Source organism: Anser anser (assembly GCF_964211835.1).
Source record: "Anser anser genome assembly, chromosome: 4".
Classification (NCBI taxonomy): domain Eukaryota; kingdom Metazoa; phylum Chordata; class Aves; order Anseriformes; family Anatidae; genus Anser; species Anser anser.
The window spans coordinates 12220030-12237637 of NC_139724.1; the positions used below are offsets into that span (position 1 = coordinate 12220030).

The following is a 17608-nucleotide window of genomic DNA, read 5'->3' on the forward strand; positions in this document are numbered from 1 at the left end:
CACTTAAACAGGATAGTAGGCAAAAATCACTATTCATCTGTGCAACAACATTTATTCTGACAATGGGATTCCTAGGTACAGTCTGAGCAAGTGCTTCCTTCTGCTAGGGTGTGCTGTGACAGGGATATTTCGTTGCTGTTCAGCGACCCACGCTAAGACTTGCACAGGACAGCACAGCACAGACGGGTGCAAGGGAAGGACAAGACTGTGCAGAAGATGAAAGCCCAGTTTATGTGAACACAGGGGAGAACAGTTATCCACTTGCAGGAGTTAAGATAGGAGCAGGGCAGTACTGCCCACAGGGCGCCCCCGAACTATCTGCCTGCAGATTTACTGCCTGGGCCATGCAATCACATCTGAAACCAGAACACCCCCACAAGTCACCTCTGCCATAAAGAGGCTTCCAAGGCTCTTGTTACTCATTTGGAAAAGCCTTTCCTAAGTGCAATGCCATCACGCTCCTTTAATTTAAGGAGCACTTTCACAAAGCTACTTCAGGCTTCTCTCCCCAAGCACAAATCCCTCGTTTAAAGAACTCCGGGGCAGAAGCAGTCAGTCAGCGTCAGAGGCTGTGGACACAGACCGAACGAGGAGGAGCCCAACAGAGAAGTAACTTCTCATCCTCCAAAGTCCCGGCTGTGTGTCTGTTTGCAGATCATTAACCCACGAAGCAGGAAGGTCTTCTAAGACGAAGCGCTAGCTGGCTCCCCGTTACGACTCCTCAGCTAGGCCGCAGCCAAGTCCAAGGCAGAGCAGAAGCAGGCGCTTACTGCAGCAGGATGGTGCTCTACACATCTAGCCCATTCCCAAAGGCTCCAGCTATCATCTGTGTGTCCTGACACCTGCCCCCCACAGGTAAGACCTCCAATTTCTTTTTAATGAGACTATTTTTCCTGTGAAACCTTTAAGCTGTGGTGAAAAAACACTGCCTCCGCACACACGCTGAACAGGCCAAGACTGCAAGGAAGTACCAGGAGTTCTTCGAGAGCACGAGAGCATCAGATCGAGGTAAGCTGAAGCTTTTACCTATTTCCGCTGCTGGGAGCAGCCCTCCTCCTCACTGCTATGTTAATCTCTGACAAAATCCGGAAACAGCAATGGCTACCTTATTGTTAGACAAGCACAGACAGGAGCAGTTCCTATGGACAACTGACTTGCAGCCATACCTTACCAGCAGGTTCATCGGAGATTACAAACTATTGTGACCTCTTCTCCATGCAGCTAGTAATATTTACTCAGACAGTGGCGATGAGACAGAGGTTATTACTCTTTAATCTTTCTGAGAAACCTTTTTTCCCCTCTAACACAACCCCAAGATTCTGTGAATCCCTCTCACATTCATACGTGCTTATTAAGAAATCTACTTAAAAGCACGTTCTTGTTGAAATGTCTGTAACAAGTTTGCCAGTCTGCAGTAGTAGTGGAGTTGCTCAAGAACAGCTCCTGAAATGTGAAATTTAAACAACAACCAAGCAACCAAACAACCAAACAACCAAACAAGCCTCCTAATACCATCAGCAGGATAACGTCTGCATGTTTTGTTTTGTTTTTCCTGCATAAAAAGGAAATTGTTTCTTACAGTTGTCAATTAATTTTTCCAGCATGACTCATTGAGAGCAGCCCTGCAGAGAAGGACTTGGGACTTCTGGTGGATGAAAAGCTCAACACGAGCCAGCAGTGCGTGCTTGCAGCCCAGAAGGCCAACTGCATCCTGGGCTGCATCAGCAGAGAAGAGGCCAGCAGGTGGAGGGAGGGGATTGTCCTCTACTCTGCCCTTGCGAGGCCCCACCTCGAGTACTGCGTCCACGTCTGGGGCCACCAGCACAAGGAGGGTGTGGAGCTGTTAGAGTGGGTCCAGAGGAGGGCCACAAGAATAGTCAGAGGGCTGGAGCACCTCTCCTATGAAGAAAGGCTGAGAGAGCTGGGGATGTTCAGCCTGGAGAAGAGAAGGCTCCAGGGAGACCTTATAGCAGCCTTTCAATACTTAAAGGGGTCTTACAAAAAGGATAGTGAGGGACTCTTTACTCAGGTAGATAATGACAGGATACGAGAGAATGGTCTTAAACTAAAAGAGGATAGATTTAGACTAGACATTAGGAGGAAATTCTTCACTCAGGGGGTGGTGAGGCACCGGCACAGGCTGCCCAGAGAAGCTGTGGATGCCCCATCCCTGAAGGTGCTCAAGGCCAGGCTGGATGGGCCCTGGGCAACCTGGCCTTAGTGGGTGGCATCCCTGGCCACAGCAGTGGGGTTGAAGATAGATGATCTTTGGGGTCCCGTCCAACCCAAGCCATTCTGATTCTGTAACTTCCCCAATAGATACAAATATTCACAAGAGCAGAGAGACGCCCAGCAAGGTTCTCCTCTGCATGCACAAGTGAAACCTGAAAAAATGTTTGTCTGCAACACAAACATCACTACTAAAATCACCCTACCACTTTTTATGATTTACTTATTTATTATTATTATAATTATTTACTCAAATGTCTCCTTCGCCTTTAGTATAAGAGCATCCAGGAAAACATATCGTCTGAAGTGTTGTGAACTAGGTGCATTCATGAAATTTGAGCCACCTAACCACAGTAATGTTGCTAGTACACCAGAAAAGACTGATCGTGGGCCATGCTGAGACCTCCAAGATGGTCAAAGTCATGTTTTATGGAATGAATTCAGTACCTTATGTTTTAAAATATACCAACTTATTTTAATACAACTGTTTACATTTCAAATAAACAAACAAACATTGATAAACTTCATTTTAAAAATCACAGAATCAAACATTCTGCAATTCTATGAAATTTTTTAATTAGTTTACAGTCAGACATTAATATAGTTTCGGTTTAAAAAATGTCTGGAATTATTCTACTAATTTCTGCAACTCTGTTAAAAAAAACTACTCCGGCAATAAATAGAAAGCAATCTAATATTTAACCCTTATTTCAAAATATCATTCTGAAGTTATTTAAAAAAATAAACAATTCTGGACTTAATGTAAAATTACAATAGCTTTTCACTTAGGAAAGCTGTAGTATAATCCGTAACAAATAATTCTTTCATTGGACTGTGAGCGTGGTTACAGACCTGTAAATAAGACTAGTGATAAAGTCTGTGACACTGCCAGTCTCCTGAAGGGAGATTTGCTGAGCTAGACTCATTTTTATCATAAAGAACCTTTACCACGGAAATTCAGAGACAAAAGAAATTACTATGTTTTTTCACAATTCCAGAAGAGAATATTATCTCTACAGTGAACAAATATATAATCAACAGTTTGTAGCGAATACAGGACTAGAATTAAGTGGTCAAGAGTAAGTGTATCAGAGATTTTATCTTTCTGAAAATACATCAAGTATTCCTACAGAAAGAGGAAAATGTGAAGTTCAACAAAAGGCTACAGGTAAAACAAATATTCACTTAGAAAAAAAAATGAACGTCATTCTAAAGTAGCTGTCCCCAGGTGCCCACAACAGTGCCTGTAGCTATGAGTGGAAAGAAAACTGCTTTCTTCCTACAAATCATTGGAGAATTGACCGGTATTTGTCTCTCTTACATGAATTTATAAGAACATTTTCAGGTTACCACTGAAACAGTTGACAGAAGAACAAGGGGAACCAAGAGGAGGTTGACTAGACAAGCAGTAAATGTCCTAAACAAACAAGGCTTTATTATGAATTATTAGTTCTGCTTCCTTAACATAAGCAGCAGAAAAAAATAAAAAAGAATTATAATACAGGGATACCAAACAACCTTTTTTTTTTTGACCAAGAGCAATAAAAATTCTGCTTTTCAGAACAAGCCATTCTAATGCAAAGCTGATCACATTAAAGTTGTACTTTGTCATAGCCCACTGAGATAAAGTAAATGAACGGTTTGGCCACATTTGAGTATCATGTTATCTGGGGCCTAGGAGGAAAGCAGAGGAAGTTGTTAATAATTAGATGTGACCTTCACTAATAAAACTATATATACACCTTCCAACGTTAGATTTCAGATAAAGGCATAGTTCTATGGTAGCAGAGGTAGGAGAAGGTACCAAAAATAGTTGAGCAAGTCTCTAACTATGAATGAGAAGCTTCTTGCTTTGCTTTAAACAACAACCATGTAACAGAATTTTGAACTTGGTTTGAACTTACTTTTATTTCACTTCAGTTTTAAGTCAAAATAGATGACAAATGTTTAAATAGGCTGTCCTTCATTTGATTTAGCTTGAGTGTAGCAGGCACAGGAAATATGATCCTCAAAGTGAAGTCCCAAAGCAACTCCTCTTTTTAAATACGGGTTAAAAAAATTAATGCCATACTGCATGAACGAATTTTTTATTCAACACACAGCTCCTATAATTGATGTGGTCAAAGACAAGCATATCCTTAAATTTAAAAAAAAAAAGAAAAAAAGAAAGAAACCCACACTACTTCTCTACTGCTTTAGAATTGATGAACATGCTCCCATTTCTCAAAAAATGCTTTGTGAAAAGCAATTATCAGCAGGAATCCTAATGAGATTGCCTTATCAGCAGAGGCCAGCCCAGCCAATCTTTATTTCAGCTCTTTTAGCAACATCTTGTTTGGATGCAATGAATAATGATATACTAGATATCATTATAGTATGGAATAATGAATAAATACTACCCACAAGCTGGTGTGGAACAGTAGTACACACGCCTAATCGATCTTTGCATGTGTTTAAATTCCATGTCCTTAAAAGCTTACCACTTTGCCTGGATTTTGCATATCAGCCTTACTGCTAGAAAAGGTGCAAAAACAAATAACAACAACAAAACAAATCATCAGTATAAAAAAAAGTTGTAACACAGGCTTCAAAAAGCTTCCATACTCCTTTTTTGAACAAAGACCATTAATTAAAGTGCCTTCAGGTTCTGAATTGCAGACAGATTTGCAGAGGTTGCCGTTTGATAAGCTGTTAACAATCTGTAGTGGGTGTCTGAGAGCAGTTCCTAATGCAGAACCCGTGAACTGTTAGTTTCTGTAACGGGGCATCTGTGGAGCAGGGGCTCCCTCTAAGGGGGCTGAAGAGGAGACTGTCATGAGCTGTCCTGCGTGCATTTTCTCATTCACTCGCAGTTCACAGCCATCCTGCAGCATCCTTATAGCTATCCTTGCAATGTTTTTAGAGTCGTCAAGTCCACTGTGAGGCCTCCCGTCATAGGTCATCCCCAGCTTTTCGAGCATGATTGTCAGCTTGGTCTGGTTCCTAGGAACCTGATGGAGAAAGCGAACCACATTTAAGAATTAGGTTCTGTACCAAGTCTTTTTAATCTAACACGCTGCAAAATAAACAGATGCAGATGTTAAGTACCACACATTACTTTCATGTTGCCTGTTGTTGGATCACTAATGATTTCACTTCAAAGCACCTTGCTGAGACAGACACTCGTTTTTATAGTGGAGATGTAGTCAACAGGAGCTTGTCTAGACTCAGAACCATTTCAAGAGCTTCTCACCATGACAAGCACCAGCTCAAGATGTGCCAACACTGGCAATGGTGGAAGTCGTGGTCCAGCAAGGTTTAACGAGACTTATAAAGAAGGAATTACCAAAGTGGTGTAGCAGAGGGAATCAAGACTTGTTTTCTTTTGCATTCTAAGGGATTAAGAAGCATCAGGATTCTGATTCTTACTGACCCCAAATTTCTGAACAGATTGGCAACACCAATACTTGCCCGTGTCTACACAGATGAACTACATCTCTTATTAAATGCCAACCTCCTTTGTCCTGAGGTTATATTAAATATAACAAATCCCTTCAAGAGAAGATTGCCAGCCAGGTCCAAATCACATTCGGAGAAATGGTTTAGCTACGCTGACTGACTAGTAATTCACCAGAATCTCCAATAACCCACTTCATGGCAATCTGACAGTGACGGAAAGCAGCAATAAGATCCAGCACTGAACCAGTGTCACTTTTCTCTTGACAATTTGATGCAACTGTAGATAGGTCCTAATCTCTTCCTGTCCCCATTACTCTGTGAAAAGAGGAGATATCCAACCATAGTGACGCAACTTTGTTTTGTATTACATGAAAACAGGAAACGATAATTGCAAAATCAATACAGGCTCTTTTCAGCTACTTTAAGATCCAAGAGCACCAGTATGACATTTTAGATAATCCTTCATGCAACAATGAACACATCTCCTGCTTCTTAAAAGCAAGATTAAAATTAAAATGCAGTAGATGATACCATTTTCAATTAGTAAAATGAGACGTGGGCATGAATGACATTAGAAAATTAGGCTCTAGGCAACTAGATTAAGTTACACTATTTTTATACCACACACGTAACAATCACAGGTACAACAGGACATTCAAGATAAACAAAAATTTCCCGCAAGAGAAAGCAATTATCTGTACAAACCTTATAGAAGTTCCCATATGATTTGCGAATATTGATCCACTTTTTGGCAAACGAAGGGTATTTAATACGGCTAACACGGCACTGGATATTCAAAAATTTACTCATATCCCAAGATCTTAAAATATCAAAAGAAAAAAAGAGAAAGACATTAATAATGAATAATTCATATACTCTCTATTCCACCTATTGCACATCTGAAACACAAAATGATGTCTTTTCTTTGGTGTCAGTAGAAGGAAAACTGCTTAGATTAGGAAAAGCTGTCTGCAGTCATGGAAAGGAATCTTTTAGCATGAAATTCTTAATGATAGGGAAAACAAATAGCAAAAGGAGCAACATTTTCACTAAATGGTTTCAGGATGGTTGAAACAAAAAATAGCATGCCAACTTCCTCAGCTACCACATTAACTCCAAGATAGCCAATATATCAGAGGCTTATACAGTCCTTGCAGAAGGAAATTACAACTTAAATTTCCCCGATTGCTCAGGTATGCATACATTTATCTCCGTAACTGATGATATTGAAACAAGACCGTAATTCGTTTTAGAAGAACCAGACCTTTCTGGAAAGAAGATGAAGTTGTAACCCTACACACTTCTAGCTTTCCTTCCTGAAAGAAAGCACCCCAACAAGTTTGTAAGCTTCAAGTTAGAGTAAAGCCATTTTTCCCCTCTCCTGAAGCCATCTGCACAATCTCACTGCACGTATTTTCTCAAGGGGACTCCCCTTGAGAATTCCAGACACGTTCTAAACCCATTAATATAACTAGTCTTATACCAGTTTTGCCTTAATGTTGTCTTTTTAAAAATTTACTATTGCTTCCAAAGAAGCCAAAAGGGCCTGTGATTGATGGCCATTGTCCAAATCTTGAGGAATTCTGAAAAAAGAAGAGGGGCTGTGGCCAAAATAATTTTTTCACTTGGTAAATTGGACTTATTATAGGTTTTGTCGTGTATTCATTCATCTCTTATGAAGACTTTTTCAAACCACTCATGTCATAGGCTAGAATATTTATCTGTGTTTTACTTGAGGAAAGTGTTACGGAGTCACAGTAAGATTCCCCATGCTCTTTTTTCATAAGCTCCGGTTTTCTTTCAGGGTTTCTCTCTCTTCAGTTCAACACAGTCATTACAGCAGTGTCTTGTTCATCCAGCCTAGCAGAAGACTTACTCCAGGCAAAGAACAGACATCTCAATGTGAAAACGTATCATTCATCGCAACAAGGCATATACACTTTGAAGCATAACCAACATCAAGCAAAGACCAAGGTGGAAAAGTAGCAGTTCAAGGACTAGCCAACTCCTCACGCACATGGGCTGTCAGAGACACAGTCCTCTAGGTCAACACACAAAGCTTTCCAACTAGTCATTTCTCCCTGACTGATAAGCAGCATAATCCATTACTGCTCTCTGATGAAATATGCAGAATGTATTAACAGTAATACTAATACACACAGGATACAAATCAACCACCACAGCAACCTCAGCCTCTGGAGAGCATGGAAGCTGGTTAGAACCGAAATTGCAAAATGTCACTTCCAGGTATTACGTGCAATATGAAAACTAGGTGGAAACAGAGAATTGCAACAACAAGAAAGGATAAAAAGTCTACTCAATGTCATTTAGTTGCGTACAGAAACCTGGAAAAGAAACAGTGCCATCTAATGGACTTAAGCTTCATTTCAAACTGCTCAGTTTAGCTTTCCTGACTTACTTGAAAGCTAAAATTGTAATATAAAAATGGCAAAATGGCAGCGTCACAATCCACTTTTAACAATAGTGTATACATAATTTTGCAGCTTTAGAGTGTGCTGAAGGTTACATAAGGACATACCCATCTGTCAACATGCAATAGCTGTACTTTGTTCCCAGTTCTCGCTGCCTCATCCACTCTATGACGTTCTGTAGAACTTGAGGAAATGTATCAGCTTTATCAATGACATCCTAATAGAACAAAGAAAGAAAAGCAAGGAACACTTAAAAAAAAAAAAAAACCAACAAAAACCCACAAAAAACAACCAACAAACCCTCACAACATGAAGTGTGAGAATTATACTGGTATATAGGCTGTATACCAGGATTATACTAAATCACTCACTAGAGTTGGCTTCACAATAATCTTAGAAACAGACTACACATTAAAATAAGTGGGTAAGGGGACAGATTCTTCTGAACTGGAAAAACAAAAGCACCACAAAAGCACCACTAAAGAGCCAGACCTCAAATGGCATCTATAAAAGTAAACAGATGTCCTGATTTCAGCTAGGATAGAGTTAGTTTTCCTCCTAGCAGCTGGTATGGTGCTGTGTTTTGGATTTAGGATGAGAGTAATGCTGATAACACACTGATGTTTTAGTTGTTGCAGAGCAGTGCTTACACTAAGCCAAGGACTTTTCAGCTTCTCACACTGCCCTGTGAGTGAGGAAGCTGGGGGTGCAACGGAAGCTGGAAGGGGACAGACCCAGGACAGCTGACCACAACTGGCCAAAATGTATTACAAACTGAATGCTTTTCCCTACAGCTCCTAAAATGCATGAGTGACCAGCTAAGTGAAATCAATTCCAGGGTAACAGTTGGGAGAGGGCAAAAGAAACAAGGATTACGTAAATAATCTTCCAGAAAGATACAACACAAGTCTGAAAATATCAACATACCTCTTTTTTTTTCATTTTTCCCCCAAAGAAAAGAAAAAGTAGAAATTACCTGGGTGATTCCTGTCAGACCAATACAGAAATTTGAAAGTTTGGGATTGACCTCTGGCTTCACATACTGCTGAAACGTATCCTCCTGTTACAAGAGAGTCATTCGGTGAGCAGCAGCCCGCTAGGTAGCCCGCAATGCAACTTCTTTGGCTTGCCCAGAGCTCAAAAGGCAATAGCAGCTACTTGCCCTGCTGGAGGCAAAAAGGACTGCACACCTCCCCAGCTAAAGCGAGCATCCTGACTGGCATCATGAGATTCCCAGGGGGATGGATGGATGGCTTGTCAACTGGGACAGCCAGTAGGCACCACTGAGCAGGGATGTGGATGCAGGAAGGGAAAAGGACAGACTTCAATAAAGAGGAGGATTTGATAAAAGGAGAGCATGAATTAAAAAAGAAAAAAAAAAAAGCTGCTTCCCACTACTCTACAGGTAGCAAAACATTCTTGGTAATCTGCACAATCATCTTTCCGCAGTTAGAGGCATGCATGCAGCTATAATCTCATGTTGCATCGCAATAATTACTGGAAACCCTCCTCCTCTTAAAACTTCCTGGTAAATGTACCATTTATCAGAGGAATCTGCAGTTTCTCCATTTCACAGAGTCATAGTTACAGTTAGATAGCAGGTTAGGTTTTTCCTAAAAGAAAGATGTACAGGAATAGAGCACTTATGAGGCTGCAAAATTTCTACAGAGTGTTTTTAAATCTGGGTTAGGCAGCTGCCAATCTATAAAGTAGGCTGCAGGAACAGTCTAACTTGCTGAGAAGCTGAGCTCACTGAACCCTCCTTTCTAGAATTCTGCATTAGTCTCCTCATTGCCCCAGAGGAGACCACAGACCATCCTAATTCTTGTTTATGATGAATCTCCAAAGTCTTGAAAATAGCTTTGTGGATCTTAAAGAACGTAGAGGAGGAGAGGAAAAAAAAAAAAGACACAAAAACAAAAAAAGACTGAGAAACTGAAAGTTCCCTCATATCAGTAGAGGGAACAGTAGAGGATTGATCTTTTCCAGCTTCTTTTAGAAAAGTTAGTTTTGCTTGTAAGAGGCTCAGAGGATAGGTCTTTAAGAAAACAAGTGTTATTTTTAATGAAGCTCAAAATCTACCTAAAAACTACTCTAGACTTTCTGAAGCAAAGTTACATTAAAGAACAGCATACTGACACAGTAATTAGATCACTTACTATTTCCAGGGTATGTGTGTTCAGTAAGACAACAGGAAACTCAATTATTTCATGTACGAATTCAGGTGGGTTTCCTTCTTCACAGGTTGCTTCAAAGTCAACAACGCAGATATAGTCATAGTAGCTGTCTGAATTAAGAGCTTCCTTCTGCATCAGCTTCTGTTTCTTGTAATAATTCTTCAGTCTCTTCTTCAGCACATCTTTTACTCCTCTAAATAGAGGACGAGAGTAACTAAGATTAATTATACTTTTGTTTAATCATTTATTTCACTGTTGTAGCACTGAAGCTATATTCAACATTCGAAAGCTTACTGTCTATAACCTGGTTTTAAGCACCAACGCCTATGAAGTCTGAATTCGACTTTACTCTTGGAAGAAGTTATTTTTGAAGTTTTACATTGCAAGTGAAATGACAGCAGCAGCGTTGTAGCAAGCGATATCGTTAGAAAAGCAGTCCACTGATCCGCAATGAAAAACTGGAATCAGACTATTAAACTTGAGTTTGAGAACATCAGCCTCTCCTGCAAGCACCAAACTCTCTTTTCCATTTTGGTTTGTTCTTCTAGTTTAATTCAATAACAGTATGAAAGCTGACGGAAGTCAAAATTACTTTTTTTTTTTCCCATCTAACTTATAATAAAATAAGTTGAAAGAGGTGATGATCTACCAGCAAAATAACCTCAGAGGAAAGGATGATGCGTGGCCATCTGCTCAGCTCTCTCTGTTAGGGGTGATGCTCCATTTGTTTACATGCAAGACGTATTCTAATCAACTTAGTTGAATTAATTGACTAAGAAACCACTAAGTCTAACTTAATAAAACAAAACAAAACACATATTTAAATCTTTCCGCATTTACAACTGAATAAAAAACATAAATAGAAAATTAATAACCTAGGAGGAAACCACAAACACGTCATTTGCTATTTGATTTCTGCTTGGTAATTTTAGATCAGAATAAATGCTGAATAGCCGTACAAATCCAGTCTGCTTCACTATAAATTTTATCACATAACGGTAAATAATTTCCTCCTGAGAAGCCAAATTCATTTAATTAAAGGAGGAATTAGAAAAAGTCATGCAGCTAGCACATTAGAAGACAGACAGGGTGGAGGTGGCAGGCTGCACTTCCCGTGCACAGCTCCTCCCCTGCCTTTTTGCTTTCCAAATGAATCTCTGCTCCTTCTGTCTTTTTTGTCTGGGCATTATTTCTCCTAGTTTTCGTCTTCTCTGGAAAGCTCGACTTTTCCCTCCAGCCTTATTCCATTGCATCCTTTGTACTCCTCCTGCCTTTAGAGCATCCTAGCTCCAACTTCTGACTTTGCTGACTCCCAAATACCACCGCTACTCCCTTATTACTGTTGCCAACAGAAACACACTTTGTTTTTCCCAGTTGACTTCCGTATTTCCTATGCAGCAGGAACCACTCTCTATAAGCCTAGCCCCTTCCTCTTCCTCCTCCCTGAGCACAAGCTCAGCTTACCGTACATTCACCTACTCCCAGTATTCTCTCACACCCTGTCAGATTAGCAAGCAGCCCACCTAAGCCTAACTGTTCTCTGCATCGATGACATTCCCAGACCTACCACGACAGAGGTTTTAGCCAATATCACTATCACAGCCATACTGGTAAATAAGATTTTTTTTTGAAGTGGGCTTCTCACCGCTCCAGGTTTGCAGTGCCGTCTGAGAACCCATGCCGTTCTCCAGACCTGCCTTTCCCCCTTGTACAAACACGTGGCGAGGTGTGACTTAGTTACACATTTCTTCATGTCTGCATTACCAGTTGAGGCACATTTGAGACCACGTTAACAGTATCACATCCGCTAACCCTACAAGGAAAGCTCCATCGAGACCGCACATAGAACACCTAGCGGTTGATGGCATGTCTCCTTTTCACTTTGTGGCGCTTGTTTAAACCTTAAAATAATCATGCTCAAGGGTAAATCAGAAGGGCTGCGACTCGGCCTGACCTGGTTTCAAGTTTGAACTCTGCAAGTTTACTTCTAAGCTCGTCTCGGGTCATTCTGTTGATGTAACCATTGGTCATGGCGATTTCCTTGTACACGGGGTCGCTGAAGTCACTCTGACTGGAAGCTGGGCTTTTCCCCTTAGTTCCTTGATCGCCCACCCCGCTGTGCTGCTTGCCCTGGGAGGAAAAAAAGATCTGAAAGTCAAAACGGGTGGTGGATTTTATGCATAGTTTTGGTATGTAAACACATTAAAACACCGCACCGTTCCACTCGTGACCAAACCGAGTGCTTAACTAGCTTATAGAGAGGTAAAAAAAAAAAAAATATTAACATTGAGGCCTGCCGGCCGGGCTCCCGAATCACCACAACGGCAGCGCGGCGGGGCGGGCTCCGCGCATGCGCCATGTTGGGTGGCGGCAGCGGCCGCACCGCCCGCCCCGACCGGCCCCCGCCCCGACCGGCCCCGGCCCCGGCCCCGGCCCCGTCCCCCCGGCCCGGGGCTCACCGGCGGGCGGGCGGCGGGCGGCGGCTGCGGGCGGGCGGGCTGCGGGCAGTTCTCCTTCTGCTCCTCCTGCTGCTCCTCCATGGCGGCGGCGGCGGCAGGGCCCGGGGAGGCGGGCGGAGCGGCGGGGCCGCCCCCGGGGCGGGGAGAGCGGGTGAGGCGCGGCCCCGCTCCCGTCTGCCAGCCCCTGAGGAGAGCGGGGGCGGCCTCAAATCCTGTCAGGCTGTGGGGTGCCGCCGGCCCTTCGCCTTGGTGCTCCGAACGGTAGCAACGCGGTAACAATGCGACCTGCTGGCCTCACAAACGTGGCATGCCCTAAACCCAAGAGATAAAAAGCTTCCCCAGAAGTTTCTTCACAGGATTACCGGATGGTTGAGGTTGGAAGGGACCTCTGGGTGTCACCTAGCCCAACCTCCCTGCTCAGGCAGGCTCACCTCTATCAGGTTGCCCAGGACCACCTCCAGGTGGCTTTTGAAGATCTCCAAGGAGGATTTTGAAGATCTCCACAGCTTCTCTGGACAAGGTGTTGCAGTGCACCGTCACCCACATGTCACAGAAATCCTTCCTGCTGTTCAGACAGAACCTCCTGTGCTCCAGTTTGTGCCCATCGGCTCTTGTCTTGGCACTGGGCACCACCTAAAAGAGCCTGGCTCTGTCCTCTTTGTGCCCTCCCTTTGGGTATTGATGGTGACAAGATCCCCCCAGAGCCTCCTTTTCTCCAGGCTGAACAGCCCCAGCTCCCTCAGCCTTCCTCCATAGATGTGCTCCAGTCCCTTCATCATCTTTGTGGCCCTACACCAGACTCTTTCCAGCAAACCCGTATCTGTCCTGTACTGTGGGGCCCAAACTGGACGAGGCACCCCAGGTGCAGCCTCTCACCAATGCTCAGCAGAGTGCATACATCACCTCTCTTGACCTGCTGGCAACAGATTGCCTAATGCAGCCCAGAGTACCGTTAGCCGCTTTAGTGGCACATTGCTGACTCAATGCCTTGTTGGAGTGGGCAATAGTACAAAGATATTAAACCAAACAAGGGACTCCATGCTCATAGATTCATTGAAACAGGTCAGGTTGTCAGCTCAACTCCAAATCTCTTGATGATTTCACGAGTTATTTGCTAGCAATGCTTCTAAAAGCTCTGGCTCAATTCAGGAACAGGGATGTGGTGAAGAAACCCAGCAGCCCTGATGCAATGCCTGAACCTGCAGCCTGGTGCATGGACAGGAGAAACTCACAAGGAGATCCAGCCAGAGCAGAAGCTAGGCATCAGTCTGATGGGGACTGATGTTGGCCAGACCCTGTGCATATGGCCACCCTGTAAGAGCCAACGATCCTGACGGGTACAAAAGGCTTGTCCAAACACTAGTTCACTGTCAGCTATAAAGGGGAGTCCCAGAATCCTAGGGAGGGCATGTTGGCTGGCATCCCTCATCCACTCTGATCCTGGCCAGACCCTACGGGCACACAAATCTTGGTGATTACAAGAGCACGTGTGTGAGTGGAACAACTGAAACCTGCAAAAGAATGTGAAAGAGAGTAAAATGCACTTGTCAACCTACGGCTGTAAGGAAAGCCACCCAGATAGAAAGCTCACCCAAAAGGTTTTGCTGCATTAGCCACCAGCAGAAGTAACAGCTTCGTTTCCCGGAAGCATCAGCCAGGCCCCACCTCCAGGCAGGCCTGGGCACATTTACTGAGAAAGCCAAAAAACGTTTTTGAGCATTTGCAGTCAAACCTACTGCCAGAAGCCTGCAGGAGAGCGTAACAAAGGCTCCTGGGGGCTTGGCAGTGACACATATGCTCCAAAGTCCTTTTGAGATCCCTACTTTTTTTTTCTTTTGTTTTTTAAAGACACTGCTTGTCTTGACCAACCAATATGTGCTTTCTGTACAACAAGGAAGAGCAGATATCCCTATTGCTCTGGTGTTTGCAACCAGCAAAGCAGGTTTGAAAGCCAGTGTTGGTGGCAGGGTGCGGGGACAATGGGATTCCACCTGGCCCCATGCCCTGGCTGCACAGGGAGCATCTCACATCAATGCAGAGCTGCTCCCAGCACCACTCGCATACCCAGCGGGGATTACTGGGCACCTAGGGGTGCGGGCCCAGGGCCCCACCACAGGGATCACGCAGATTCCTGTTGGCACTGCTGGCTTACCCAGTCATGCATTGTCTGGGGCATGGCTGCAGGAGAGGCACGGGAAACATGAGCTCCTTTTGCAACGCAGCACCTCCATGCCTGATGCTGCACACATACATGCTTGCTCTCCTCTAGATATCCCAAATCAAGCTGCCTGGCCCACCAGGCATTAGGGCTCCTAATGCTTCTCATGGCTTATTCCAGCCAAGAAGCCACCTCACCTTCTATAGCCCCCAAACCTCCCTGCAGTCAGCCAGTGCTGTCAGCTCTGCCACAGAAGGGAAAGATGCTTATGGTTCTTTATTCACCACAGGGACCACAGACAATTCTGGACAGTAGTGTACAACAAATGGTTTTATGCTTCCCTCTCATTGGGCTGCAACCCTAAGACAATAATGAGAATAGCAGCTAGCTGACAGCTCCTTACTCCCTGTAAAGCCCACTCTAGCACTGATGAGTAGCTCCCTTCCACATCAAAAAATAAAAGCAAAGCTACAATTAATCCCAGACCCTTCCAGAGGCAGGGCCCAACGAGGCACCGGAAGAGAAGAAAACAAATCAAACAGCTGACCTCTCCTTGAGATTTAGATCACTTTTATTTTCAGTCATTTTGGTGAGGATGTGTGGGCGTGTGGGTGTGGTGCATGTACGTCTGGGCATGCATGTGTGTGTGTGCAGAGTCCTGCCCAGGTATGTAAATCATATGAATACCTGCAATTGTAGTTCATGAACTGAGCCATGAAGCATGTGATGAGTGCTACACTGAGGCCTGTTCGCTCGCCTCTTCTTGTGCTTATTGCAGTGCAGCATCTCCATCTCCCCCCCATTGCCCTTCCACGGATGGCAGCCCAAGATCCCAACCAAAGGCTGCTGGGGGAGGCGAGCTGAGCTCCAGGATTCCCTCACACACACTTAGTGTGTCCAGAACATCATCAGTTCCCTTTAACAAAGCCAATTCTGTCCCTTTGCAGCGAGGGACCTCCACTACTCTGACAAACTTTAACCAGGTCAGAGGAACAAAGGGACGGGAACAGGACAGGGACCCCGTGTAGTGTCCAGTGCTACAGCACAGCTAAATGCTTCTCAGGATGCTGCAAGGGAGATGGCGTGTTTCCATAGCCCCCGGTCTCTTCGGTTTGATTTTAGAGACTGCAAGGTAGGTTAAATCCTGATTTGGTCTCTCTTTCTGTTTTGCTTTAAAGCTGAATCCCCAAAAGTCAGAGCAGAGACAGAATGCAGAAAGGAAATTAGTCAAACCCGTCCTAGCCTTGTGGCAGGTTGGAACCAATCTTATGTCTACGACCTTTTTGCCTTTAGCACAGTTAAAGCAGAGGTAAGCCGCCATCCAGGATCTTCTGCTGTTGTCAGAGGCCTCCAAGTACTCCCGCAAGCCCTAAGAAGAGCTAGGTATGCAGCATCACCCTTTGGGCTCTACCTCAACGTATTTGTGTGCTGCTTAGGGACATGCAATTTCTCCTGTGTTACACAGACCCAGCAGAAGGCACAGCTGCTGTTGTGGGAGTTTCACTTGGACGGATGCAGGTTTGAATCCCACATCTTGCTTCAGAAGTGTAACACGAGGCACTCCGGGACACGCTCCAGCTGCTGGAAGTCGTACAGCTCTGCTTCCAAACCTGTATGTACCAGTTTCAGTGGGAAATCAACTGGTCGGCAAGCAAGAGATCTGCAAACCAATGAGCAAAACCAGCAAGCAGTCTGCTCAAGTCAAGCGAGCATCTAGTACCAGGAGATTCCCCTCCTATTCCAAAGGGGTCAAAAGTCACTGTCAGCTCCACAGAGAGACAACTGATACCCCAAGTCCTTCCTACCCTCTTCATAACAAACTTTCAGTAAAGGCTGCAGGGTGCTCCGCAACGGCCTTAGCCATTTCTAACAGTTCAGTAACTCTCCGAGCAGGGACAAGAACAGAGTAGGAATACGTGCTCTGAACTGCGTGTCTCTGCTCTTAGGGCAGCACCTTTAAGCCCTCTTTCCTTGTGGTTTGACTCATGAAAAATGACAGATCCTTCGAGCATACAGGGCACTCATCCCTGGGGCTCAGGGATGTTACGTGGGGTCTAGGAGAGGGGAGCTCAGCAAAGGGACGCTGTGTGCAAAGGATCCCAGGACGCATCCTTAAAAGAGAGCAAACAGCAAAACCCAAAGGGCTAGCAGCCACTTGGCACGGTTCTCCTGCACAGATCTCTTACCTGACAGTTGCAAATGGGAGACATTTTTGAGCTGCATAGAAAATTAAATGGCTTTTGCATATTTAAAAAAATACAAACGAAAACACGGTCACACCAGTTACTGAACAGTGGGCGGATGAGCGATCACGATTTCACATTAAATAGACCCTACTAGACTGATCTCCGTACTGCCGTACTCCCGGCGTCATGGCTTCAGCGCACAGCAGCCCGAGTGCCGGCAAAGGCCGGGTGGTGCTGTGCTCCTGCTGAGGTGGCACTGCCCCAGCAGGAGGGCCGCAGTCCCAAGGAGTAGGCGCTACGACAGCTGCTCTGTCCTCTTGCTCCTTCGACACTCGTGCACCCCGCACCAGACGGGCGCGCTGGGAAACGGGCCTCCGGCTGGGAAAGGATTCCAGGTGGTGATTTCTTTGCAACGTGGATTCCATGCAACAGCACAGCAACAAATTACTATTTTCTTCCTACGGAGGACAGAAAGAGAGGTGAGTAGCGGCAAAGAGCAGAAGACGACCTCCCAGCATGGGAAGCGACA

General features: G+C 44.4%; 2 protein-coding genes across 2 annotated transcripts in view; both read right to left on the reverse strand.

Moving 5' to 3' along the window:
• Positions 1-2680: 2680 nt before the first annotated feature.
• Positions 2681-12906, reverse strand: ERI1 (exoribonuclease 1). The gene is made up of 7 exons (XM_083833834.1): positions 12736-12906; positions 12231-12406; positions 10259-10469; positions 9076-9159; positions 8207-8316; positions 6373-6487; positions 2681-5219 (listed from the first exon to the last, which is right to left on the reverse strand). The coding sequence occupies exons 1-7, from the start codon at positions 12814-12816 to the stop codon at positions 4977-4979; spliced, it is 1020 nt and encodes a 339-aa protein (XP_083689960.1). The 5' UTR covers positions 12817-12906; the 3' UTR covers positions 2681-4976.
• A 2540-nt stretch (positions 12907-15446) lies between these two features.
• The window catches only part of MFHAS1 (multifunctional ROCO family signaling regulator 1), a gene marked incomplete at its 3' end in the record, with an annotated part of 28371 nt that continues 26209 nt past the window's right edge, over positions 15447-17608 (reverse strand). Inside the window, exon 4 of the transcript XR_014583439.1 lies at positions 15447-17537. The remainder of the gene's footprint in view (positions 17538-17608) is intronic.